This window comes from Chaetodon trifascialis, chromosome 8 (assembly GCF_039877785.1).
Source record: "Chaetodon trifascialis isolate fChaTrf1 chromosome 8, fChaTrf1.hap1, whole genome shotgun sequence".
Taxonomy (NCBI): Eukaryota; Metazoa; Chordata; class Actinopteri; order Chaetodontiformes; family Chaetodontidae; genus Chaetodon; species Chaetodon trifascialis.
Genome location: NC_092063.1, coordinates 5,694,744 through 5,719,962, shown reverse-complemented (window position 1 = coordinate 5,719,962; position 25,219 = coordinate 5,694,744). Strand labels below are relative to the sequence as shown.

Below are 25,219 nucleotides of genomic sequence, written 5' to 3'. Positions count from 1 at the left end.
ACAAGGTGAGAGAAGTCCGTCCGTCTTAAATGGAAGTAATATTCGGACTTTTTAATTCCTCATTGCTGTTCTGAAAATAGCTTCTGGGCCGAACTTCTGCTCTTTGACTTCTATTTCTAGCCCGCTCTGGCTGCGCTGTAATTGGCTGTCGAGCCTGTCCGTCACGGTGTCCTTGCCGCCTACTTCCGCCCTGTTACAGAGGCAGTGTACTCTTCGATTGTTTACGTTACTAGAGCATTGATTTGACCTTAATTCACAGGTACATTTATTTGAGCTGTGTTTTAGCCTTCGTTTCAGTGTATGTATTGGTAACGTTAGCTCGTCTCTGCTGCTCACCCTACAGCCGACGTTTTAACTCAGTGTAGCAGCGATGCTAACGGCTAGCTAGCCGGATAGCTAGCTAACTAACAGCTAAGTTAAGGCTCTTTGGGGAACAGAGCTACTGACAGCGAGCTACAGTAGAAAGTTGTTATTTTTATTCATCGCATGCACTAAATAATGTTTAACTTTAACGACCAGAGCCAGCTACCCTGCTTGGTGTAACCAGTCCGTGCCGTTGCAGGTTGTGATTGGCTGTCTGTGATGCTTGGTGAGAGGCTGGACTGCAGGGACAGGCCGGTGGTGGAAACATGACTTCTGAGTAACGCATGGTTACTTTCTGTGCTCAGTATGAACAGCGAAGAAGAGTTTTACGACGCTGAGACAGGTGAGGCAGCCGGACAGAGGTCTCATATGGTGAAACATGCTCGCTTCCGGTGCCCTTTCTTCCCTCACCCTCCTCTTGTGTCCATCAGGGCTGGAGTCAGATGACTCCTGTGAGGTCAGTTTTAAAGATGCCCTGGTGTTTGACAGCAAGCAGGTGACTGGAGGCCGCGCCACGCAGGAGAATGGAGTGTGGGAGCGCAGGTGAGCATTCAGGCAGGAGTGTGGTATGGTATGCATGTCTGTGTGCATGTTACCACATGACCACATTTGTCTTGTTGGGTTCCAGCGTGTCCTCTAGCATGCCGTGTGCACACATGTGGAAGCAATGACGACCAGTGCAACCATGTTTTTAGGCTCTTCGCTAGTGAGCACCTCCTCTCTGAAGCTTATCGAGACAGACAATTTTAACTCGGAAACATCTGGATTTTCATGTAGAAGACTGTGTTCTGCGATGCCCTTGTGCATAGGAGCCAGCTGTTAACAGATACTCTGTCAAACATTTTTTTATTCTCATCTCACATCTTTTTAATCTTACTTGGTCCGAATGTGCACCAGGAAAGCCCTGCCTGCTGAAATGATCTCCAGAAACAATTTCAGCGTCTGGAGTATACTGAAGAAATGCATCGGCATGGTGAGTCCTGCCTGCTTCCTCACAGATCAGATCACAGAGAGTTATGCAAAGCTAATATTCTGTGCAGCTACTCAGACAATTTAATCTCAATATCTGACATCAAATTTGCCACGAACAAGCTGTGGTCAGATTCATGTTTCGGCTTTCATCGCACTGCTGCGAGATTAGTCATGACTGCACTCTTCGCTCTTTTCTCTGCTCAGTTGGTTATATTTGACTTGGAAGTTGCTTTTTTTGGCAGCCATCTGAAAGAAGCAAAGAGTTGAACTGAAAATCAGAAAAATGAATAAAAAAACACGTTTTGTCGCTCCTGGATTTAAAAGGCGGAGCACTGACGTTGCGTTAAAGTTAGATGATTGTGACACGTGAGTTTGGTTCTGTGAATCTGATCCGCTGTAAAAGTCGCCTCTGCGTGCTCCTGCTCAGTCATCTTCACCGTTCTTTGATGTTTTTATGTGCTCTGACAGGAGCTGTCCAAAATAGCGATGCCAGTTGTGTTTAACGAGCCGCTGAGCTTCCTCCAGAGAATCTCGGAGTACATGGAACACACTCACCTCATCCACAAAGCCTGCAGTCTGTCTGACTCAATAGACCGCATGCAGGTAGAGAAAACAGATGACTCAGATGTTACGGTTTTGTTCGATGTTCCGGGTTATTTTTGTTTCTCTTTGAAATGAGTTTCCTCTGTGTGAGCATTGTTCTGAAGACACCTGGACAGATGGATGTAGCAGATCTCTCATTTAAGGCTGCGACAAACAATTGTTTATCAATAAGTTTACCCTTAAGTTCATCATTTGGTCGTTAAAATGTCAGAAAACTGCCAGTTGACAGTAGCTTGTTTTTTCCAACGCAGTGCTACGTGTGGTTGGAAACCTGGTTAATGTTAGCGATGTTGCAGCCAGTAGAGAATTAGTTGTTTCCATCAGCTGATCCAGTGACAGGAAAAAACATCTGTTTAGACCTCACTGCTTTGGACAGCGTGAAGCCATGTGTTTTACTTTATAGTGGCACAAAATGAACAGAAAAATACAAATGGTTAAGATTTCCTGATTGTGACAGCCCCATCTGTCAGGTGTTCAGCTTCGCTCTGCTCTCATTCTCCTCGTGTCTCTGTGACAGGTGGTGGCTGCGTTTGCTGTTTCTTCTGTAGCATCTCAATGGGAAAGGACTGGAAAGCCATTTAATCCTTTACTGGGGGAGACATATGAGCTGATAAGGTATTGGAAAAGCCTACAGAGGCGTACGTTGCATTAAACAGTTTTTTCTTGATGTTCGACATAAGCCAGCCAAAATAGTTTTAGTCACTTTTGAGAGCTTTGAATTTTGTTTCTCTGACAGAGAGGACGAGGGGTACAGATTGATCTCGGAGCAGGTGAGCCACCACCCCCCCGTCAGTGCCTTCCACGCCCAGTCTCTGAAGCAAGAGTTCGAGTTTCACGGCTCCATCTACCCGAAACTCAAGTTCTGGGGGAAAAGTGTGGAGGCCGAGCCCAAAGGCACCATGACGCTGGAGCTGCTGAAGTGAGTATCAGTGTAGGCGTCTGCAGGCTGACTCACTTTATGATGAACTTTGTTGTTGTTGTGCTTTTAGTTGCTCTATGTTTGCATGGATGTTTGAGTATATGTTGTATATGTACTGTACATTTAAAAAAATGAAGAAGAGATTAAAGTGGCCATGACACCGAACTATCTTTGAAGCAGTAGTTTGACATTTTACGAAGCAAACATCAGGGGACAAATCTGATTGGCCGCTCCCCACTATCCTAAAGTATGATTGGCTGTCTGCTCAGTGAGAGGCAGACATTAGTTCCAGATTTTTGAAGAGTGTTTTTGAATATGCATTGAATTTGCTTCTGTATTAAGCCTACTTTAAGAGGCTCAGTGTCTTTTTGAGAACTTCAAGAATAAAACGTGGAAGCTTTATTTTATATTTCTAAACACATAGACACAGACCAGCTGTTTCTCCCTGTGTCCAGTCTTTATGCTAAGCTAAGCTAACTAGCTGCTACCTCCAGCTTTATATTCAACACAGGTATCAGTCTTCTCATCTACCTCTTGGTAAGAAATGTGGGTTTGTCCTCAAATGTAGAAGTGTTCATTTAAGATTTTGGGGATTTCTTACAGACATAAAGAAGCGTACACATGGACAAACCCAATGTGTTGTGTGCATAACATCATCCTGGGGAAACTCTGGATCGAGCAGTACGGAACTGTGGAGATCGTCAATCACAGGTAAGGTGACATTTAATTTTAGGATTTAAACTGGTTGGAGCAGTGACTATTGATTGACGCGTTTATCTTGTCTTTACTTCTTCAGCACGGGAGATAAGTGCGTGTTGAACTTCAAACCGTGTGGCATGTTTGGGAAAGAGCTGCACAAAGTAGAAGGTTATATCCAAGACAAAAGGTAAGAACACGACGCCAGCGGCGCCGTTCGTAGCCCGCGGCTGCGATTCGTTTCCTCTGAACTGAATTTGATGTCTTTGCTGTGGGAGCAGTAAGAAGAAGCGGCGGGTGATCTACGGAAAGTGGACAGAGTGCATGTACAGCGTGGACCCCAAGGTTTACGAAGCCAACAGGAAGTCAGACAAGAAGACGGCGGGAGACTCTAAAAAGCTGAAACCGGTGAGCAGCGCTCAGATTTGCCGTTAATTCTGCTTCGTCTGATCTGTTCTCACGTTTGTCTCTGACATGTTTTACCTGTCGTACATCGTGAAGTGACCTGAATTTTACCCACCGCTCTAAATTTGTCTCTCAAATGGTATCTTTTCCTTTCACAATAACATGCAGTGGCATTAGTAGAAGGTAAGGTAAAAGTGTATTTGATATCTGTAGTGTGCTGCTGCTGTTGTCTAGTTCAAGTTATGTTCAAAGTGTAGTGTATGATTAGATCATTGCCAGCACTAATCCATAATGTCTTGCAATGACATGCACTGTTGCTTGAGAAATGTGTTGAATTTGTGGCAACTGTAGTTCTGTGAATCACCTGTTTGCACATGTACTGTTCGTACTGTCAGCTTTAGCTTGGTTAGCCCATGTCTGATAATGTTTTTATCTGTGTGTGTGTGTGTGTGTGTGTGTGTGTGTGTGTGTGTGTGTGTGTGTGTGTGTGTGTGTGTGTGTGTGTGTGTGTATGTGTGTAGGAACATAGCTGTGAAGGTGAGGAAGCAGATGAGATGCCAGAAGTTCAAGAGACTGTGACTGTGATACCAGGAAGTGCCTTACTGTGGAGGATAACGCTGCGGCCTGCTCACTCAGCACAGGTCAGTGTCTCACACACACACACACACACACACACACACACCCACAGAGACAGTTAAAGATCGCCCTGTAAACAAAGCTTCTGTGTGCATCCAACGTTCATGAGGCCTGGCGATGCCAGGGTCGAACACGTGTGTGAAGCAGCCGCTTTCTGCTGTTCGTAGCTTCTTTGCAGCAGTGTTCATATTTGAAGCTTCGTCGTTCACCTCAAGCTGATTGGTTCTGCTGATTTTGAGCTTCAGGTGATTGTTGCTCCAGACGGCGTGTTTCTCACTGCAATCATACATGTCGATAAAGAGATAACTTCCATTTCGCCAGAAGATACACCAAATGCATTTTTATCAAATTCATTCAAAGGCAAAAAAACCACAAGATAAGTTAATTTAATTTTTTGAACAAATATTTTTCTATTTTTATTCTCCCTCACCTCTTCTGCTGTGTAGATGTATAACTTCACCAGCTTTGCCATGACACTAAACGAGCTGGAGCCCGGCACCGAGAGACTCCTGGCACCAACAGACTGCCGGCTGAGGCCCGACATCAGAGCCATGGAAAATGGAGACATAGGTAAGAGCGACCTCACGTAAACATGAAGGTTTTGGCTTTCATACACGCTGAGAGAAGCTGGAACTCTGACACCTGTGGCTGCATTAACAGGGCCCCCGCGTGAGTCTGTGATGACGTCTTCATTCACTGTGTGTTTGTTTTATAGACGCAGCAAGTACAGAGAAAGAGCGGTTAGAGGAGAAACAAAGGGCGTCTCGCAGGGAACGCTCCAAGGATGAGCAGGAGTGGTCAACCAGGTGTGTGTCTTTCTGAGCTTTCTGGCAGAAGTTACAGCCCCGCTGACGTGCACCTCCTAACGTAAATGTGATGAAACTCTTAACACGTCGACCTCGTGTTAGAATAAACCAGAGCTGCTGTCTTACTGTGTCAGACCAGGTAACGTTTCCTCATCGCAGGCCTGATTTAGATGCTGTCAGATTAATTTGAAGGCTGCAGTGCCTCAACTTTGAATGCACAGAGGGAAATCGGATAAAATAAGCTTGAGGGGATTCTTCTCCTGTAAGGTCAGCCTGTGGTGGTCTCTCATGGTCTCCCCTCGATAATTTCAGTTTTCACTCGTGCCAGTTGTAGGAATCTGTCCAGCAAACCCATCGCACGCAGCATGTGAGTGAGCATGAATGACAGAAATCATCACATCAGCACTTCAGTGAAGAAAGCAGTGGATTTCTGCTGTGTTACAATGAAGAATTTAGACTAAAGGTTTAACTGGAATACAGATATTTCCCTCTGCAGACGTCTCTGGTCGTGGTGCCAAGGCTGTTTCTCACACTCTCCCTGCTGAATGCAGAAAAGGCTCCTCAGATCGTTGTGTTAACGTCCTCCGAGGACTGCATATAGCTCATGTTATGTAACGCTCTTTAACCCTGTGATTAAAAACAGCTCCTGCATGTTTTTTGTCTCCTCAGATGGTTTCAGCTGGGAACAAACCCTCATACGGGAGCGGAGGATTGGCTGTACGCAGGTGGATACTTTGACAGGAATTACACTGACTGTCCCAACATTTATTGACGCAGGAGTGCGCCGAGATCTCCTCCCTGATAGGATTCACTTTATTTCTCACCATCTAAGATTTGTGTCTTTGCGACGCGCAGACGCTCACTGGTACCGCGTCTCTGTGCGACTCGACGAGAAGCTGATATCCAGACGTCATCAGGCAGTTTATCAGATCATGACTGTGAACCTTTTCCACAGGTGAAATGTTATATTGAGGAGAATTTTAGAGTTTACTTAACTGTAAATGTTGACGTCAAACATCTTCATCTTTATATGCCCTAATCATGATTGTGACGATGATAGTCCCACCTGTATGTTCCTCACCTGTCCAGGGTTTTAAACCAGTCACCTGTGCGTGTGCGTGCGTGTGTGTGACCATGCTGCTGCAGGACACAAAGCCCTGACTTCTAGATGATATATTCAGTTTTAATACTCTTACCTGTAGACACGCCACACACTTCTGTCCAGTTGCATTCAAATATCAGGGGTTATTTAAACACATCTGTTACTTTTATATATAACCTATTTGAGTGTTAGATATCTATTTTAGTTAGCTGTAAACATCCCTAAAACGTCACAGGTGTGGTCATTTTCTGTGAATACACACTTACCATAGAGATGAAAGCTGCTTATATCCATGTTTACTGGCACAGTAAACATTATGTTGGTACATTATATTGTTGTCCACTGTAACATAGATGACGTGTATAATAAGTGGTGCATGCATGGTCACCAAGGTGGTTATCTACACAAGTTAAAGCCATAAAAACCTTTTCTGCACTAAGTATAATAGTGTAAATGCATTCATATGAGAGTTAAAGCAAAGGGACACACAATGTTTGAAGCAGGAGGTTTCTGACACTATAGGAACCGTGTCGAGGGGAATTTCTGAGCCTTAGTCGAAACAGTGATAATCCTGTTATTATTATTTGTGTTATTTTGATTTGGGCCATAATCGTTCTCTGAGTTTTGGAGCTACAGATCTCATAATGGCGGGCTGTGAACAGGAAGTATAATGTTGCCATGGAGTCAGTTAGCCAATAAGCTGTGGGCTACAACTTGAAGCCCGTTTTTTTTAGCCTGTATTTGTTTACATATTGACAAATTGGCACCATTAAAAATATACCGAATTGGCTTTTAGCAAATCCTGTTTTCAGCGGGCCCATCGATGTACAGACAACTGTCACTGGACTGTTTTGATATCGAAGAAAATGTAAAAATGTGATGTTTCTCAGGCAAGTTCTGCAGCTATAAAGAGCGACTTTAGTTTGTGATTTCTAGGCAGACTTTAGGATGTTTAAGATATCCCCAGGAGGCGTAAGTCACTCTGAATCTAAAGATATGAGTTGAATATCATTGACTGAGTTATGACTCAGTCTGGAGTTTTCAGGCAGCTTGAAAGAAACAAAGCTGTCATACTGACTCCTGATTATAGACGTTTTCCCTCACAACTCTGAATATTGCCAGAGTTTCCACTTCGATGCCCCGAGTCATTTCTCCGACCATAAAAGCTGCTTTCAAACACAGCAGCAGCACCGAGTAACACAGGACACTGTAGCCATCATAAACCTATGCAAACGGATCATCCAGTCTGCCTCCAGAAATGTGAAAAACAAGAATCAAACACTCAGCTCCTCTTTAGCCAGTCGCCAACGTGTGCTTCAGACACTACAGAGGCAGCGGTTCATGAATGTCGTCCGCTCATAATATAACGCTTCCTTACATGCAGCAGTGCGGTCCTTACAGCGTAGAGATGTTTTTGTTTGCGAGCACTAACCTTGCATAAACTGCACATTTGAATGCTCACAGTCCGTTGCACATATTGTATAGTGGAATATCCTCCGCCATGTCTTCCCTCAGCTACTCTCAACTTTACTCTGAATTCAAAGCACTTTGTGAGGCCTGCAGACGCTCAGGGGTGCAGGTTCGGTCTGATGCTTCTCCCTCATCTCAAACTCTTTCCCCTCTCGTTTTGTCCAGCATCTGTTTGAAAATGTTTACATTCTGTGTTCATTCATCGTGTTTGTTCCTCTTCATACTAGCCACACACCCCCATGCGCATACACGACATATTGGAGAAATAAATTATGGACTATTGAAACGACCAGCTCTGTCAGGTTTTGCTTTCTGTAGATCTGTTAACAGCATCTAATCACACCAGTGTGTGTTATTCAGACCAGTGGATCCCAGCTGAGGGGTCGCAGGAGGATTTATGACGTAGAAAAGGAAAAACATGTTACTGCAGCACAACATCATGCTTTTTTTTTTCTTTTTACTTTCAACGTTTCCTTGTTTCCTGTGGAAATATGTCCCTTTGAGTCTCTAAAATTGTTCAAAAGAAACAGTCAAAACTACATTACTGTAAAAATCAAATGTAATTCAGCCTAAAATTGAGGACATCGAGGTTAAATGATCAACTCTGGGCAAAGCAGGCAACTGTCCAGGCGCCCAGAACAACATGAGCTTCATAGTGGCGTTGTGATTAATTACGATTATATACACCACTAAAACAGTATCCACTGAATGATTCAGCTAAAGTGGCTCCTGCTCTACTGCCTGTTTGTGCTAACGTGACACATTTTCCTTAATTTCTACATTTATGACCAAAAACCTGTGAAACCACTGATATCACCATCACCCCCAGCTGTACTTTAGAGCTAACTGGGGACTGTTAGCATGCTAACACGCTAATAATAATAAACTATTTTTAAAGCACCTTTCATGCAAGAAATGCAGCTCAAAGTACTTAACGCCAAAGAAATTAGATGCTAAGTGCTTCACATGAAAAAGACAGAGGGTGAACATAAAAACAGGCACGGAAAATTATTGTCAAGTAAAACAGAGTAAAACCCACTTGGTAATAATAGTAAAAATAAGAGTAAGGATGACAATAAGCAGGATGCATAAAGTAAGATTGAAAATAAAACTGCTATAATAAAATAAAGTTAAAATAGACTGTAAAATATGACCATTTAAGAGAAGTTCAGCAGTGAATGAGTGTGAGGCAACAAACTAAAACAATGACACACGTAAGCATGCTGGCATTTTCATTTGGATGTCAGCGCAGAATGGCAGTATTAGCACTTAGTTTTACTCCTTTTTATTTAAGAATCAGCTGTGTAAGTCAAGTGTTTGTACAAATGCGAGGAATTTGACTCTCAGTGTTACCCACAGTTTCACAAACAATTTCTAAATTTAATAACATAGAAACAGACATACAGCTAAAAACACGAACAAGGTCAACAAAGTAGAATAATTATCTATAAATATATGGAAAAGAAAGAATGACTAACAACATACAATGTCTGTATACAGGTCAAGTGTTTCGGTAAAAATACAAATACTGCAAAGGACCAAACTTTTGAGTTGGTAATGTGATATATTACTTTTTATACATGAAGTGGTTCATTATGTGTTTGGTAATAATGTTGAAATGTTAGTAATCGTCATTAAATGCTTGGTTTGTTAATAACCTCCGCAGATGTTTTCCAGAGATGTGATTATACAATCCAAAGTTGTCCTTATTAATGCCTTTAAACTGATCTATAAACATACTTGATTTATTACCCATCAATAAAACAATAGATTAGATAGAAAAATACTAAATGCCATAAAAATCCTACTGCCATAGAAAGTACTGCTGCCAATATACTTATGAGGAAAAACTACTAATGCCATTTGTGGCATTGCACTTCAGAAATACTAATACTAACCTTAGTATAATATATCAATGATTGTGATAAATAGTACCAAATATGTCTGAGCTATATTTATCTGTAAAGTAGTAAAAACAAAACAAAACAAAAAAAAACCTAGGTTCAGTCTAATACACGGGCTATTCCGTTGTGCTTTCTCTACCGAACATGCGCATTCGATTTAAAGCCCCCATTATTGACACACGGGTACGCCCAATCACAGCGAAGCACCGGCGGCAACCAGCCAATCACGATCATCTTCATCTTCTTCTTCTGTGTTTGACTACTCTCCGGCAGAAGGATCCTTCAGTGAGTAAATGTGAGTATAAACATCTTATTTTTGACTACGTTTTGAATTCGTAACATAGAGAGCAGGTGTGTTTTCAGTCCACGTGTGTGAAATGTGAAAATGGAGCTCATTCGTGACCACAGTGAGCTGAAAACACGCCGCTCGCCTCAGGATGCACAGTCATCTGTGGCTACTGTGGCTGCTCCAGTAGCCGCTTCATAATGGGAGCACTGGGATGAGTTCTGCTCCTGTCCTGTTGTCCTTTTCAAACCTGCTTCTTTGTCATTATTCTCTGTTATTTTCGTGTCAGTCTAGCAGAGCTTTATTATTCCTGGAAGATAATAATAAAATAATGTCTGTATATTAATGAAGGTGGTGTGCTGGAAGCGTGCACAATGAATGTGCAAACATGAATTTCCATTTAAAAAATGCATTTATTAAAGACTGCAGGACAACATGGCCATTAGCAGAGTGGACCTACTAGGCAGGAGAAAGACGTCTCCAGCAATGTAATATCTGGGACCAAAGCTGCTCTTATTGTCCTGTCCTCCCCAGCCTGTGTCTCTGTGTCTGACCGAGGCCTTCCTCCTCTGTGTCCCTGCAGCAGTCTGTCCTCCTCATCATGGCCTCTGGAGCTTTGTTCCCCAGCATGGTGTCTGGGTCCCGTGGCTCCTCCAGCAAGTACTTGGTGGAGTTTCGGGCCGGTAAGATGACCATGAAGGGCAGCACGGTGACCCCCGACAAGCGCAAAGGTCAGGTCTACATCCAGCAGACCGACGACTCCCTCATCCACTTCTGCTGGAAGGACCGGACCACCGGGAACGTGGATGATGTAGGCGACTCAGTGTGCATGTTCATACTGGCTTGACCTGTGTTTGACCTTTGTTATTAACCCCCCTCATGTCCTGATTCAGGACCTGATTATCTTCCCTGATGACTGTGAGTTCAAACGGGTGAACCAGTGCACCACTGGACGAGTTTACGTGTTGAAGTTCAAAGCCGGCTCCAAAAGGCTCTTCTTCTGGATGCAGGTATGCAGCAGGACTGTCTGCGTTGTTGCACACATGCATGCTCTATATCAGAAACTTACAGGTGAGGCTCAAGATCTTTTTTATTGTCAACAAATCCCATGAAAAGACCAAAACCAGCAATGAATTTATCAAACTGGTAAGTGTCGTCTCTGTAGCCAGAGCCTGAAATATCCTCTTCCTCTGTGCCACAGGGCCCCATTGTTGTCCAAACACTATTAAAAACACATCACTGAGCCATGCTGTTGTATCAGTCATGTTCCTTCTTTATGATGAACAGAGACTCTGCAGTTTGTTTGATTCAGTCCCTCATAAACTGTCCTGTTGCTGTGAACATTCACTACAGCACTGAATGTGTATTAATCCACAGCTGAAAGTAGTCCCCCATGAATTCACTGTAACATAAACATAAACACAATAAAATAAAGACTTTAAAGGTGTTTTGAGTCGTTGGGAGGAAGGAATTTATTGACGGTAAGAAAAATGCAGAACAATGTCGGCTTCATCCTCCAAACACATGATAATCTCTCAGTGCATCTTTTCAGGTTATTCTGATTTCAAATCAGCATGAGAGCGACGATCACTGCAGAGAGAAGACCAGTGATTATTAACACTAAATTATATCACAGCTCAGCTAAAACTGCTTAACGAACATGAACATTCACATGGAAACAGTTTGTTTTTCAGAAGCTCATCAGCATGAGCCAGATGAGCCCTCTCAGCTTTGTTTTTCTGGTCTCAGGAGCCAAAGACTGACAAGGATGAGGAGAACTGCCGCAAAGTGAACGAGTATCTCAACAACCCGCCCATGCCCGGCGCTCTCGGTAGTGGCGGCAGTGGAGGACACGACCTGTCCGCTCTGGGAGGTAACAGAAGCTCACGTTTGTTTTCCTGTGTTCAGGAACCTGAAACGTGCTGCCGGAAGATGCCTCGAAACTCAATTTCACTCTGATGTCACCTGTTCTTTTCTCGTGTAAAGGGGAAGGCGGCCTGCAGAGCCTTCTGGGTAACATGAGCCACAACCAGCTCATGCAGCTCATTGGACCGACCGGGCTGGGCGGGATCGGTACGTAGCCGCAGATCTGACGGTGTGAGGAGATGATGATCAGACAGAAGAGGAGAACATGTCAGTGAATGCATCTTCATGCTTTCAGGAGAATAATGGCGGATGTTTTTTCTCAACCTCAGGTGGTCTCGGGGCTCTGGCTGGTCCAGGATTGGCCAACCTCCTGGGAAGCAGCAGCAGCAGCAGCAGCAGCGTCCCTGCAGCCAGTAACTCCTCCACAAGGTGTGTTTTCCTGTGAAATCCAACTAATGTCTGCCTGTTTAAACACTTTGTCTGTTGTTTTTTATTTTTGGCCCTTTTGGGTGTTTGGTGGAGATGTGGTGGGGGACAACAGTGGCAGACAGGAGACAGAAAAGCACAACAGACTCAGCTGTCTGAGAGGAACAGTAAACACCAATTTAGTGACAGTACATTATAATCAAAGATCAAAGGACTCTGTATGGACTCAGCATTGTACACCGACAGCAACTTTGAGAAAAATCCTGAGCCTCAAGGTTCATTACACGCTTTGGAAATATCACTTTGACAAGGAAAAGGTTCTGAGCACAAGGTCCATGTTTTCTGGAGCTTTTTTGACCCAGAAGTCAACATATTTGTGTGAAAGGGTGGAGCTGGGGAGGATTAGCATTGCTACACCTCTGTCCTGATAAGATGAGGACACACAGTGGTAGCAACCAATTACAAGGTAACCCTGAAACATACCTGCTTTATTGTCCATTTGACTCTAAACTGGACCATAATTTACAAAATAGACATCATGCTGTGTTGAAGAACACTTAAAACTAGTGATTTAAACCATAAACTCATTTGGAAAATGTTTACTGAGGTCATGAATCAGGTGAGAAGAAGGCTCATTTTCTCATAAGCTAGCATATGATCAGACTTCTTTTTGCAGCCCCCTGCTGGCCATCAGGAAGAATGCAGGTTTGAAGCCACATCAGTTTCACTGTTCAGACCCAGAAGCTCAGACCACTTCTTACACAGTCTGTGGTCTAAAAATGACTAAAAATTCTGATCGAAACAGTTGCAGATTAATTTTCTGCTGTCTTAGGAGACGACTGGAAAAAAGCCAATATGTGACCAACATGCATACTAATGAGCAGCTAGTTAATGAAGCAGGCGTGTAGCTTAGCATCCAGTGTTACCAGGCTGTGTATTCGTACCTCATGTTGGAGTAATCGTCCAGATTGATCCTAAATTCTTGTCTGTCTTCTCTCAGTCCGTCCACAGCCGTCACCCCCACCTCTACCTCTGCTGCCAGTCGGCTCGGCTCCTCCCAGGTGCCCACCACCCCCATCACTCCCTCCGCCACCTCGGCGGCCTCCCCCACAGCCACCACCCCCTCCACCCCCGCTATGTCCTCTCTGGCGGCGGGGGCGGCCAACCCCACGCAGCCCATCCAGCTGAGGGACCTGCAGAGCATCCTGGCCACCATGAACGTGCCCGCCAGCGGTCAGGGAGGTGAGTGAGTGTAGCTTCAGGCTGATTGGAAGCTACGCCCCTTAAAACCGAGATAAGTAAAAAGCTGAAAGAAGGTCCGGAGGGAAAATGCAAAATTAGGTCTAATTAGTAGACTTTCAACTAATTATGCAGGAAATTGAGAACGCAACAGAGTGTAATACCATGTAATTTTAACTTAATAAATTCAGTTTGTAGCAGAAGCAGGAATTCCCTGCAAATACTGCAGTCTGCTGCTGTTTTGGTTCAGTTTTATTGTGCTGTAGTACGTTAGGCACAACTCTGCTTCCTGCTTCATGGACGGTTTATCGCCCTGCGCACAGATTCACATTTAAAACTGGAAGCCTGAGGAGCAAGAAGAGGAGGAGGAAGCAGAACTGGTTGAGGGGGTTTAAGCAGTAGCACTAAATGTTCAGTGGTTCCAGAAAATGTGATAGTAAACTGAATATCTTTGAGTTTTACACTGATCGTAAAAAATCTGCAATTTGAAGATGCCTTCATGGACTGTGGGAATTCTAAAAGCATTTTTCACAATTTATAAATAAACTGAGGAAAAGAATCATCCAGTTAATTGATGATGAAAATAATTAATTGCTCAGCCTGAGTGTGTGTTTGTGGGCACAGTGACACAACATTTATTTATCTCTGACATTTCCTACTGCCATTGAATGCACCAGTGGTCAGTTAACAGAGAAACACATCAAAGACAATGTTTAGAGTTCACACAGTAGTTAATGCTCCCGTGAAAATGTTTCAGTACACCAGCATGTGACGTCTTCAGACATGTCTGAAGGCTCTTTTTCAAAACGTCTCGTGTTTGTGTCCTGCAGTGGACCTCGCCAGCGTCCTGACGCCTGAGATCATGGCTCCCATCCTGGCCAACCCTGAGGTGCAGCAGAGGTTGATGCCCTATCTGCCCTCTGGAGAGTCCCTGCCGCAGAGCACAGAGGAGCTCCACAACACGCTCAGCTCGCCTCAGTTTCAGCAGGTAAAGCGTTCGCCGCTGCAGCCTCACTGGTAGAGGTAGAAACTCATTATCGTGGGTTTTTACTGATTCCTTTTTGCCATTCATTACCACCATTCCTTTAAAGAGTTGTTAGAGATTTCGGCTCAGTTTTAACAATTCATCAGGTTACCCTCTTATTTGCTGCCTGTGTGTGCAGCTTCAGGCGGGACATCAGATGAACACACACACCTCTTCTGGCTCTTATTTCCATCATTGGGACAGAGTTTGACATTCAACATTTGTGTGTCCTCGGGCGCAGAAGCAGCACGTGAAACGAGCTGCTGCGTTCTGGCCATTAAGAGGCTCTCTCTGTTGGTGTTTAGCATCTTGCTGTGATATTTGTCCTTATTCTTGGTATTTCTTGTCTCTCTGCAGGCTATGAGCATGTTCAGCAGCGCCCTGGCGTCCGGGCAGTTAGGGCCTCTAATGAACCAGTTTGGCTTGCCTGCAGAGGCTGTCGATGCGGCGAACAAAGGAGGTCAGTGTGTTTGCCCACATCAAGCAGAGACACTGTAACCGTTTCATTGCTCCAAATTGAATTTTCATGTTTTCACTGGAGGCTGTGATTCACCGAGAAAACTGCGATATTAACAGTGACATTACTTTATATCAGCGGTGGAGTATCAGTTTATTTACTCAAGCACTGAACATAGAGTAAGGACAGTTTTGAGGTACTTGTACTTTGAGTATTTCCAAATGATGCTACTTCACCAGAGGTCGAAGGGAAATACTGTACTTTTTACTGCTTTTATGTGAGAGCTACAGTTTCTCGTATATTTGTAGAACAAGATTTTATGTGCAAAACACATCACAGATTTAAGAGTTTTAAGATTAAAGTACCCAACAGTACAAAGTGAATAAAATGAGCTGCAGCTTTGAAGTAGTAGTTACTGCAGTAATATAATACAGCAGTGACTGGAGCGTAAGAAGTGCTTTGACTTTTGATTCTTGAAGTACCTTTTGCTGAGTTTTATTGTATTGGAGTATTTAAATACCAAATTTGAAAAACTGCTAAAAGCATAAAACCGGGGGTGACAGACAGACAATGAAGAGTTTGAATTCATTTTCTAGATGAACATGTGAATGAGTCATGAGGTTTCTTTACCCTGAACACACTGAGCTGCAGTTTTTAGGCTTCTGTTTAAGTTTTGCAGGTCTGATGACACTGTGAGCTCAACAAATGCATTATTTTTTGTTATTTTTGTGGTGAAGCTGAAACGATTCGTCAGCTGATAGAAAACGATTCTGATATTATTCTCGTTCTGGGAAACTTTAAAAGCCATTTGTTGTTCAGGAAACGAGGCTGACAGTAATATTCCCTCTCTTTACTGGACCGACTCGACTCATTTGCAGAGTAATAATCATTATTTGCAGCCCTAACGTCCTGACGTCTCTCCCACTGCAGATGTGGAAGCTTTTGCCAAAGCCATGGAAACGGAGACGAAGTCAGACCAGGAGGGAGACTCCAAAGACAAGAAAGACGACGACGAGGACATGAGTTTGGACTAAGACCTTTAACGTTATTATTTAATGTATTTATTTAGCTGCTTCTTCTGTTTTGTAACTACTACACACAAAGGATAGAGTTCATGGTTAATGCAGTAGAAACTGTCACTGAGACTCTCCCTTCGCTGATAATGCCGTGTTCATCGTCCAACAGCGCACTGAGTTAATATTACTGATGTGAACGAATGAACACATCTTCTACCTGCATGTCAGCTTCTAGTCAGTCTGTCCAAACACGAGGGGAACAGTAAAACGATGCGAAACGCTCGTCTGTTGTCATTATTTTGCAGAACGTCTTACTGTCACTTAGACTTTAGTTGTCGCAGCGTCCTGAGGAGATGAAAACGGCTTCATACGAGCCAGAAATTATTGCTCATTGACTTGAAAAAACAGACTCCAAAGACTTTTCAGTGTCTGAAAATATATTTAAAAACATTCATCTGACAGTATGAAAACAATAAATATTCACACGTCAACAACAACCGTACAAGTACAACATTTTCTGCAGTAACAAAGATCTGTTTGGACACTTATTGTAATACATTTTTCACCACTGCAGACAGACAAAAATCACCATCGTGACGAGAACAACCTCAACATTTAAAGATCTCTACAGCAGCGAGACTTCAGAAATGTCAACATTAAATATCACGTATGATAAGATGGTTAACCATTCCACTGCCACTGTAGTTTCAGGCACTTTTTTTTCATACTTTTACATCTAATGGCATCCGAATCAGAAGAGTTACTACGCTATGAGCACTGCAGTCAGCTTAACGCTGTCTGGCACTTCTAGGAGCAGCTCACAGTACATCTATTCACATTAGGCTCACATTTCCTGCTCCGTCAAAGCGCGACAATCAGTTACCTTCCATTGACGTATAATGGAGCACAGTTCAATGATGACAGAGCTACTCTAACAACTTCTCTTTGGATTCGTTTATGAGCCACTCAAAGATATAAGAAAGTAAAATTCCTGAGAACTGAAAAATACAACAACAATAAGCCGGACTATCGAGGAATAAATTCCAGTGCATTTTACAAAAAAACATCCCTGGGTAACAACGTGAAAGATACAAAATAAAAAAAACAGATTTACTACAAATGAGACGCCTCCACAGTCCTGTTTCCTCACAGCATAACAGGTTATACTGTACGTCAGTCTGAGCGCAGAGCCAAACTAAATAAATATGGCTGGCTGGATTATTGTTGGACAGACAGTACAAATATCAAACAAACCGAAATTAAAGGCCACTTCCTTAACAACAACACACTAAACCTAAAATCATGTTTTCCACCCACAATCCACAGTATGTTTCAGTCCAACGGCAGAAGACGATTCAATGTCACAGTGGGTTTAAAAGGCATTTACAAAAATCAACAGTATGGTTCTCTGTAGTTCATAATAAATACTGTACATGCTGTGTATAGCAATGAAAAAGGTGCAGGAGGAGAGTTTTCCACAAACTTCACAGCGTACGTTTCATTAGAACAGGTGAAGAATACCAGGACGTACGGAAAGAACGGGCCACGAGAAACCCAAATAAAAGCACAATTAACGTGCTCGTGGAACGTCTCTAACGTAGAGCTCATGAACGTCACACAAATGCTAAAAAAGACATTCAGGGAGACACACACATGCCGACGAGTGTAAACGAGTTATTCTTCACGTGCAGCGAGTGACTCGAGTCACGGCTGACTGAAATTAAATAGTACCAGAATTATTTGCTTCAAACACCACAGCTTATAGACTGGTCGATCCACACACACACACACACACACACACACACACACACACACACACACACACACACACACACACACACACACACACACACACACACACACACACACACACACACACACACACACACACACACACACACACACACACACAGCTTCATTCAGAGTCCACACACATACTTGCTGATGTCATTAATGATGAATAAATAATCACCGGAGTGTCAGGCGTCGCCATATCCGGTCTAACCCTGCTGCACCAGCCTGCGGTAGTGCGGCATGACCTTGCTCTCGGGGAGGTAAAGTCCCATCTCCAAGGCAACCAGCACCGGGAACTCCAGAGGAACCAGCTCTCGTCTGTTGATGCGGAAACGCTCCTCCAGCTTCTGCTCGTCCAGAGGGAGAAAACACAGGAAGGGTTTGAAGGACTACATGCCGTGACGTGGTTAGGGTCTGAGAGTGTTGGAGATGCAGATGATAGGACCCTCTGAAATATTAAAGTGCTGGGGAGGGTCGTGTTTCATGGCGCCTTGCCTTCACGCACACACCAGTGACTCGACACCTGCACGTGTGTGTGTGCGTACTGCTCGTACCTTTACCTCACTGACAGCAGCCTTTACTGCTCGCGCTCTGACAGACGCATCAAAGCTACCGCTGATTCAAAACACATTTCCTATTGCTGCCACTTCACATTAAAAGCAACAGCTGGCAAAACACATAGTGGCTTTTATTGTGAAGCAGTTTCAGGTGAGTTTATGGTCTTGGTTGGTATTATTGTTTATATGCTGTTTAATGTGCTGCACCTGAGCAGCTAATTAGCTAGCAAGCCTGCAAACTGACTACTCTGATGAGTGTGTGTCAAAAAGGATTCACAAATTATATTGTTTAATTTATGTTTTACACGGCATCCCAGCTTTTTTTCACCAAATCAACCAGGACATCTATGATCAATGTTTAATGAAAATTTAAGTGTGAGGTTAAATTTTCAGCAGTTGAATTAAAGAAGCTGCACCTCTTACTATTATTATTATGAGGATTCTTCTACATAAACCAGTTTGAATAATTCAGCTTGTATCTATGGAGCCTTTACTTGCATTGCATAGTGAAGAGCACATCCCCTGTTTCCAGTCCTAATAATCCGAGACACTGAAAGAACACTGAGCTCTTCCTGTGTGTGTTACTCTTCACTCACTCTTTGTTTATCCGTCTCTTATTAGCACACATGTGACAAGATACACGTTAATAAGTCCTGTTTTGTTTTCTGTTTCTGTGCGAACTCACATCAATGAGCTGTTTGACTTCTGGCTTCCTCAGATCACTGCTGATCTTTGCAGCTAGCAGCACGCACGCCGCCGCCACCAGCTTCCTGTTCTGCTTGTTGAGGCGACCCAGCAGCACAAGCTTCTCGAAGTAAACGAAAGCCATCGCTGTGGTAACAGGCTGCAGCCCGAACTCCTCGCTCACGGTCCGCATCTCCCTCTTCAGGCTAGTGAAGGGGAGGGTAGGGGTGACTGTTACTCATAGGTATTCTTAGAAAGGGTGCACTGTGTGACTTGTTCAAACCAGATGAAAAACCATAAGGACATGAGAGAGAGCACAACAGGGCTGAGGGATCTGAAGATCACAAAATACATCTGTACCTTCTTATTTTGCTCAGAGTCAGCTTGATGTGAGGAAACTTCTCCTTGAAAGTCTCATTCATGTCCTTCTTCAGGTCAGATGGTTTCACATACTCGATAACAGTCGTCTGCAGAGATGAAGGGGAGACCAGCGGGTCAGCACAGAAATGCCTCGTGTCAGCAGAGCCAACATAAAGCTTTACAGTTTTGCTTATAAAGCGTCTCTGTAGGGATTGTTTCACACATACGCTCGTGATAGAAGTCTTGTGACACCATCTGCTCAGCAGCAATAAAATCATGTGGGGGGGACAGAATGGGTGTATTTTACTCTCTAAAGCGCTGAAGGTTCAGAGGTGAAGAAAGTCAAATGAGCGAACTCAGAAACCCACGAGTTCAATCCACATGAGACAGCCAGTGTGTTTTCATGTGTTTAAGAAGCCAGAGCGGCTGTCGTGTTTGGACGAGCAGCAGAAAATGCAGCGTGTGTCGGAGCAGTGAGAGGGCAGACAGGGCTGGGAAGCAACTTCTGCAGGTTATTTTCTGTTAGGTTGAGTTTCTGAATGGTTCACCAAGTTCAGCTTAAGACTTTTAAGGCCCTTTTAATAGCACACATCTCCTGTGTGCTCAATGACCTCTGTGGCTGCACTTTCTGAAAAACCTTTTTCATTGCCCGCTCTGTTTTAAACGTCACTGACTGCTGAACTTTTGCCCCTCTTAACCGGCTGGTGGTGGCCGCAAGTGATCAACAACTGCTTCATCCATGTGCCCCGAGACACACCAGGCAGAGATCTGCACTCTGTTGACTGCAATGCTTTCAAAACAAAATGATCACAACCCGGATAAGCAGCAGAAAATGGATGGATGGATGTACTAACCGACAAGAAAATATTCAGATTTTAGCAAAAACTTGAATTAATTAATTTCCCATTATGAGTCCCTCCACAATCTACTGCTGAAACAATTCCACTTTTACTTTAGTGTTAAGTGTGTTATGGTTTGCCTGTAATCAAATACAAAAACATAATTAACATTAACCCACAAGGTTCCCTGTTTAAATGATGTTTCCATGATCATCCTGCAGTGGAGTCGACAGTAACGCTGACATTTGACTGCTTGTAAACACACTGAACACAAAGAACACGCCCTCACCACATATGATGCAAATATCAGAACCCTCTTGTGTCTCCCGCAGGGCCACTGAGGGTCACTGAGCAGGTTTGGATCATACTCCGCCACCTCCTCTACACCTGAAACACACACGCACACACACACACACACACACACACAAAAAGATCAGTGTGTGTAGTCAGATCTGAGGTGAGTGAAACAGGAGTGTGTTTGTCAGTCTAAACTGGAGCCTTACATGGTTCCTGTGCCACGCCGTTGCTCAGACGAGCGGGGGTGAAGTTCCTCTGCCCGTTGCCGCGGAAACGGGACTGAGGGGTCTGAGCGGCGCAGCTCTCCGGGGCGCCGCCACTCTTCTGTCTTACCAAAGCATTGGTCGGATAGAGGAACTGAGCGTATGACACCGTCTGAGGAGGGAAAACGAGACATGCCAGGCAGATTTGTGAGTAATGGCACTATTTCTGTTTGTCACCAAAGTGCTATGTGACAGAGACATTAACCTTGCCATAGGAGCCCAGCTCCACACCCTCCAGGGAAGGAAGCAGGTCAGCAGCCACCACAGAAGACAGCCTTTGTCTCTGAGCGTCCAGCTTGGGATCACTGTTCAGGAAGAGTCACATTTATGTCATTTTCAGCGGACGACGCACACTCACTCACACACACACACACGCACAGCCCTTTCCTGAGAGCGATGATGGTGATGGATCAAACAGGAGGACGATGAGAACGTAAAAGCGAGGGGTGGGTGCTCTCTGCTTGGGATGGTGCTTTCTTTGTACCTGAGGTGAGCACTCTCTCCATAGGGCAGCACTGAGAAAGCAGCGTATAGCGACCGCTTGGCACAAACCAGCACGATCCTGCAGGACACAGCAAGTACAGGCAGACAAAACAGATGGTGTGTCAGTCTACAAGCAACGGCTACAGTCACTGCTACTCAACAGCTACCCTACACACAACATTCATCAGTGCTGGCGCTGCAGTGACAGCAAAATCAGGCACAGGACCAAGTCTATGTTGATCTGCATCACTACAGAAGCCACACAGCTATGAATACATCTAAAGCTCCGAGCAGGAGGAGGGAAACCTGAGAGCAGGACGAGCCCCCGTTTGTGCCTCTACGAAAATGAAAATCTTTAGATTCTGGACCGCTGGTTGGACAAAACAAGACTGAGGGCATCATCATCGACTCTAATGGGCATTTTTCACTATATTCTGACAGAACAAGACCAAAGAATTAATCATATACTTGAGAAAATAGCCGGCAGATTAATCAATAACGAAAATAAATGATCTTTAAAAAAAACCCAGGAGGTTGTTAAACAAAATTTATTGCTGCTGAAGGTTTTTCCAGACACCTCAAAGACTCTTCTAACCACCTGGATGAAAAAATATTCTGTAGCTGCACAATAAAAAAAGATTTTTCTTAGCAGTAGCGACCATATCTCTTAAAACAGGAAGCTGGAAATGACACGTGTAAACTGATTTTGGAAAATCAGGCAAAATGTCAAGGAATTATTTTGTATGACATATGAGAATATAACTGTTAACAGAATTTTGGTTGACACTGTATGTATTGATCATGGAGATATGTCATATCTGGCTACCATCTTTGGATCAGGAACAATAGGCACAGATTAGCTGCACATAACAACCATTATTAATCTGACAGTTGTTGTCTCGATTAATCAATGAATTGGTCTGTGAAAACATATCAAAATATAAAATTTCTCATTTTCCAGAGCCCAATGTGACATCTTCAGTTTGCAATATGTCTGACCAACAGTCCAATGTCTGATCAATGTTTGCCGTTTTTGCTCACCATGCTGACTTGTTCTGACAAAAACATGGACAAACCACTCACAGTCTACTTAACGGGACCACAACTGCTGAACACAGCAGTGATGGACACGAACAACACCACACACACAGCTCAGCTCCTCACAAACCACCAACCAATAACAAACAACCAGCAGCCTTTCTCCAGGAGAGATACCGAATGACCTACAGCAGGCAATATCGCAGCAGAAATCTACTTCAGCTTAGTTATATAACCTAGATAGCTTCGCTTCAGCTCGCTAAGTAACATGCACTGAAAAGTGAAACTGAGAGTCAGGCCTGTGGGGCAATCAGGATTACTACACCACTGCTCGACACACACCAGCAGAAAACACATGACACACCGTCACGTCTGTGGACATGAAGTACTGGTAAAGTGAAATGTGAAAATGGGAGTGAGAAACACATGTCGTGGCTAGTGGAGTTAAAAAAACAAAAACATGACATGTTTCCTCTGGATCTACAGACAGAAAGGGAAAACATAACCACGCTGTTGTTTCCTAACACTGGTCTAACACCAGCAAGGACAGCCTGCAGAGCGATACTTCAATCCTGCCTTTCTCTGAGGTTACCGCACAGTTGGTGCAATCGGGTGTTATATTTCCACGCTGCACCTCTTTTGGCTTTTGCAAAGCTTCCAATGGTGATTAAATTCACTGTAGCACTCACCACTCAGCAGCTGAACTGCTGTTATTCCTCTGCAGTCCAAACTAAGTCTCTCTGCCAGAGTTAAGCTGCTTATTACAATACTAACGGGAGAAGTCTAACACTGCTGAGTTAAAGGCCCACTTCAGAGTGCAAAATAAATCAGCCCTTTGTTTTTGCACATTTCTCCAACAGGAAACTTCGTGTAGCAGAAATGTTTGTGACTGAATCTGCTGCATGTAGTATGTAAATGTATTTGTATATGTAAATGTGCTTTGGAGACTCACCTACATCCCCTGGTATCATATTGCCTCATACTCTTGATGAAGTGGACTTTCTTTGGCACCTTGGGTCCTGGAGAACCAGAGACATTCCTCAACCTGGACAAGAGATAAACAAAGACACAAAAGACCACTTGATTAATGCTGCCATCACACGGCCCAAACAAAGGGCCTTCACATGCTGCTCACTCTTCAATGTGGACTCAGTCAGCAATGTGAATATCTCACATCAGAGACTTGGTGGTAAAGTCAAAGTTGAGGGTCAAACCCAGGCCTGCTTTCACAGGAGGGACAAGATTTATTGGGTGTTTTCTCCAAACAAACTGATAGAAGTGTGGTTTTAAAGCAGTCAAGTGATTTGATTTATATCCAGGCAGCAGTGGAACACCCCAGTGTGTCATTCATACATCCATCCATCCACACTTAAGCCATCATACATCCTCTATGGTTCAAATGTGCCCGCACAGAAAATGCTGGAACAACACTGACGTTAGATGAGAGTGGACCCTTTTAATTCTTTCGTTTCATTTTATGCGGAAGTCTGTAGCCCGTTTAAAGGCCCGTGGCGAGACACCGACCATTAATATGCTCACCTCTGTCGTGAATCCAGAGAATTAGTGGCCGGGACCGGGCTCAGGGCGGCTGGCGTTGACCTGACACGGGAGCAGGGCTGGTGTCCGGTGGTCGCGGGCGACAGAGGGGTGTCCGGGGTTAGCGTCTCGGCCGCACAGGCACCCTCCAAAAATACCTCGTTGGCCCCCACAGCACTTACCCCGGCAAGTCCCGGGGACATTACCAAAGACGGTCGGGTAGAACTGAGTACCCCTGGAAAACTGGAAGACGAGTCACCACCGGCGGTGGCGTGTTCTGTCACCTGGGGGACCGGTACTTGGCTATCCGCCGGCAGGGGCACGACCGTGGCGCTGCCGTCTCGTTCCCTGAGTCGCTGCTCCTCGGCGGCGTTTTGGCCGGTATTTCCATCGTTGAGCTGAACCTGGGGCCGTCCGTCGAGAGAGATATTGCTAAGGAACAAGAGAGCCGCCTGTCTTCTTTTTGAATCCTTCGCTTTCCTCCGGTACTCCCGATGTGTCTTTGAAGGTTTGTTGGTACGGCCGGTGGACTGCAGACCGCAGACAGCGGTCGCCATTCTAGTTTGAAATGTGGCAGTTGGTCGGAAAGGCAACGAGTGACTGGTACCAGTGCTGTAGCCCCGCCCATGTACGTGCTGATTGGCTGTAAGGTAATTGGGCGTAAGCAGAGGTGCAAAGGCTCGTAGGTGTTTGGATAAAGGTCATATTATGAAAATATATTCTTGTTTCTCGTAGGTGATTGGATGTAGTACATGAGTGGGCGGTTCACTGGAGACAAAGAGAGTATTCCCCTAATTTTCCCAATTCAGTAGGATGTGTGAATAATTTATATCTGTACGAACTGATTAAACCACTGAGTTTGTGATTTTTGAGCCTAAACCTAATCACACAAAGTAGAAAAGCTACATTCAAATTAAGGTCTAAAAAGAAGATAATTATTTATAAAGGATCTATAAGCAGTAGCTAGACTTAATGGCTTTATTGATTGTCAATAAATCATTTACTAATGCGTTATAGATAAGTGAAAAGGGTTTAGAAATGCTTTTGACTGTTGTTGGTGTTTTCTATTTCATAATAATGTAGTTAGAAATTTTGGCAATCTATTGCTAAATTCTCATGGTTTTCTCACATTCTAATAAAGTTATCTTATCAAGTCTGTATAATTCGTGTTAATAAGT

At 44.0% G+C, this 25,219-nt stretch overlaps 3 protein-coding genes across 5 annotated transcripts; 2 read left to right on the top strand and 1 right to left on the bottom strand.

Moving 5' to 3' along the window:
* Positions 1-156: 156 nt before the first annotated feature.
* On the top strand, positions 157-8,259 carry LOC139335357 (oxysterol-binding protein-related protein 2-like). Its single transcript, XM_070968914.1, has 14 exons — positions 157-259; positions 563-706; positions 795-906; positions 1,261-1,336; positions 1,804-1,938; positions 2,456-2,553; positions 2,675-2,857; positions 3,461-3,568; positions 3,654-3,743; positions 3,835-3,961; positions 4,480-4,599; positions 5,041-5,164; positions 5,310-5,400; positions 6,070-8,259. Exons 2-14 carry the CDS (start codon positions 670-672, stop codon positions 6,170-6,172), a joined length of 1,404 nt encoding a protein of 467 aa, XP_070825015.1. The 5' UTR covers positions 157-259; positions 563-669; the 3' UTR covers positions 6,173-8,259.
* Positions 8,260-10,070: 1,811 nt separating this feature from the next.
* LOC139335425 (proteasomal ubiquitin receptor ADRM1-like) lies at positions 10,071-16,469 on the top strand. 2 transcript variants are annotated; one of them, XM_070969022.1, is made up of 10 exons: positions 10,071-10,171; positions 10,746-10,973; positions 11,056-11,172; positions 11,912-12,035; positions 12,149-12,235; positions 12,358-12,457; positions 13,455-13,696; positions 14,524-14,681; positions 15,075-15,177; positions 16,105-16,469. In XM_070969022.1, the coding sequence occupies exons 2-10, from the start codon at positions 10,764-10,766 to the stop codon at positions 16,206-16,208; spliced, it is 1,245 nt and encodes a 414-aa protein (XP_070825123.1). In that variant the 5' UTR covers positions 10,071-10,171; positions 10,746-10,763; the 3' UTR covers positions 16,209-16,469. The 2 variants fall into 2 exon arrangements, with proteins under 2 accessions (XP_070825123.1, XP_070825124.1); XM_070969023.1 differs by having other exon boundaries at positions 10,141-10,171; positions 10,749-10,973.
* A 140-nt stretch (positions 16,470-16,609) lies between these two features.
* cables2a (Cdk5 and Abl enzyme substrate 2a) lies at positions 16,610-24,657 on the bottom strand. 2 transcript variants are annotated; one of them, XM_070969021.1, is made up of 9 exons: positions 24,045-24,613; positions 23,458-23,550; positions 21,469-21,546; positions 21,190-21,289; positions 20,928-21,096; positions 20,714-20,811; positions 19,586-19,692; positions 19,227-19,431; positions 16,610-18,331 (listed from the first exon to the last, which is right to left on the bottom strand). In XM_070969021.1, the coding sequence occupies exons 1-9, from the start codon at positions 24,596-24,598 to the stop codon at positions 18,191-18,193; spliced, it is 1,545 nt and encodes a 514-aa protein (XP_070825122.1). In that variant the 5' UTR covers positions 24,599-24,613; the 3' UTR covers positions 16,610-18,190. The 2 variants fall into 2 exon arrangements, with proteins under 2 accessions (XP_070825122.1, XP_070825121.1); XM_070969020.1 differs by lacking the exon at positions 21,469-21,546 and having other exon boundaries at positions 24,045-24,657.
* Between the last annotated feature and the right edge of the window lie 562 nt (positions 24,658-25,219).

Coding starts and splice junctions, on each gene's coding strand:
- LOC139335357 (XM_070968914.1), top strand. CDS start 670: ATGAACAGCGAAGAAGAGTTTTACGACGCTGAGACAG. Junction 1,939..2,455: donor ACTCAATAGACCGCATGCAG/GTAGAGAAAACA, acceptor TCTCTGTGACAG/GTGGTGGCTGCGTTTGCTGT. Junction 2,554..2,674: donor GAGACATATGAGCTGATAAG/GTATTGGAAAAG, acceptor TTTCTCTGACAG/AGAGGACGAGGGGTACAGAT.
- LOC139335425 (XM_070969022.1), top strand. CDS start 10,764: ATGGCCTCTGGAGCTTTGTTCCCCAGCATGGTGTCTGGGTCCCGTGGC. Junction 12,036..12,148: donor CGACCTGTCCGCTCTGGGAG/GTAACAGAAGCT, acceptor TCTCGTGTAAAG/GGGAAGGCGGCCTGCAGAGC. Junction 12,236..12,357: donor GACCGGGCTGGGCGGGATCG/GTACGTAGCCGC, acceptor TCTCAACCTCAG/GTGGTCTCGGGGCTCTGGCT.
- cables2a (XM_070969021.1), bottom strand. CDS start 24,598: ATGGCGACCGCTGTCTGCGGTCTGCAGTCCACCGGCCGTACCAACAAA. Junction 21,290..21,468: donor GGAGAGAGTGCTCACCTCAG/GTACAAAGAAAG, acceptor CTTCCTGAACAG/TGATCCCAAGCTGGACGCTC. Junction 19,693..20,713: donor TGATATTTGCATCATATGTG/GTGAGGGCGTGT, acceptor TCATCTCTGCAG/ACGACTGTTATCGAGTATGT.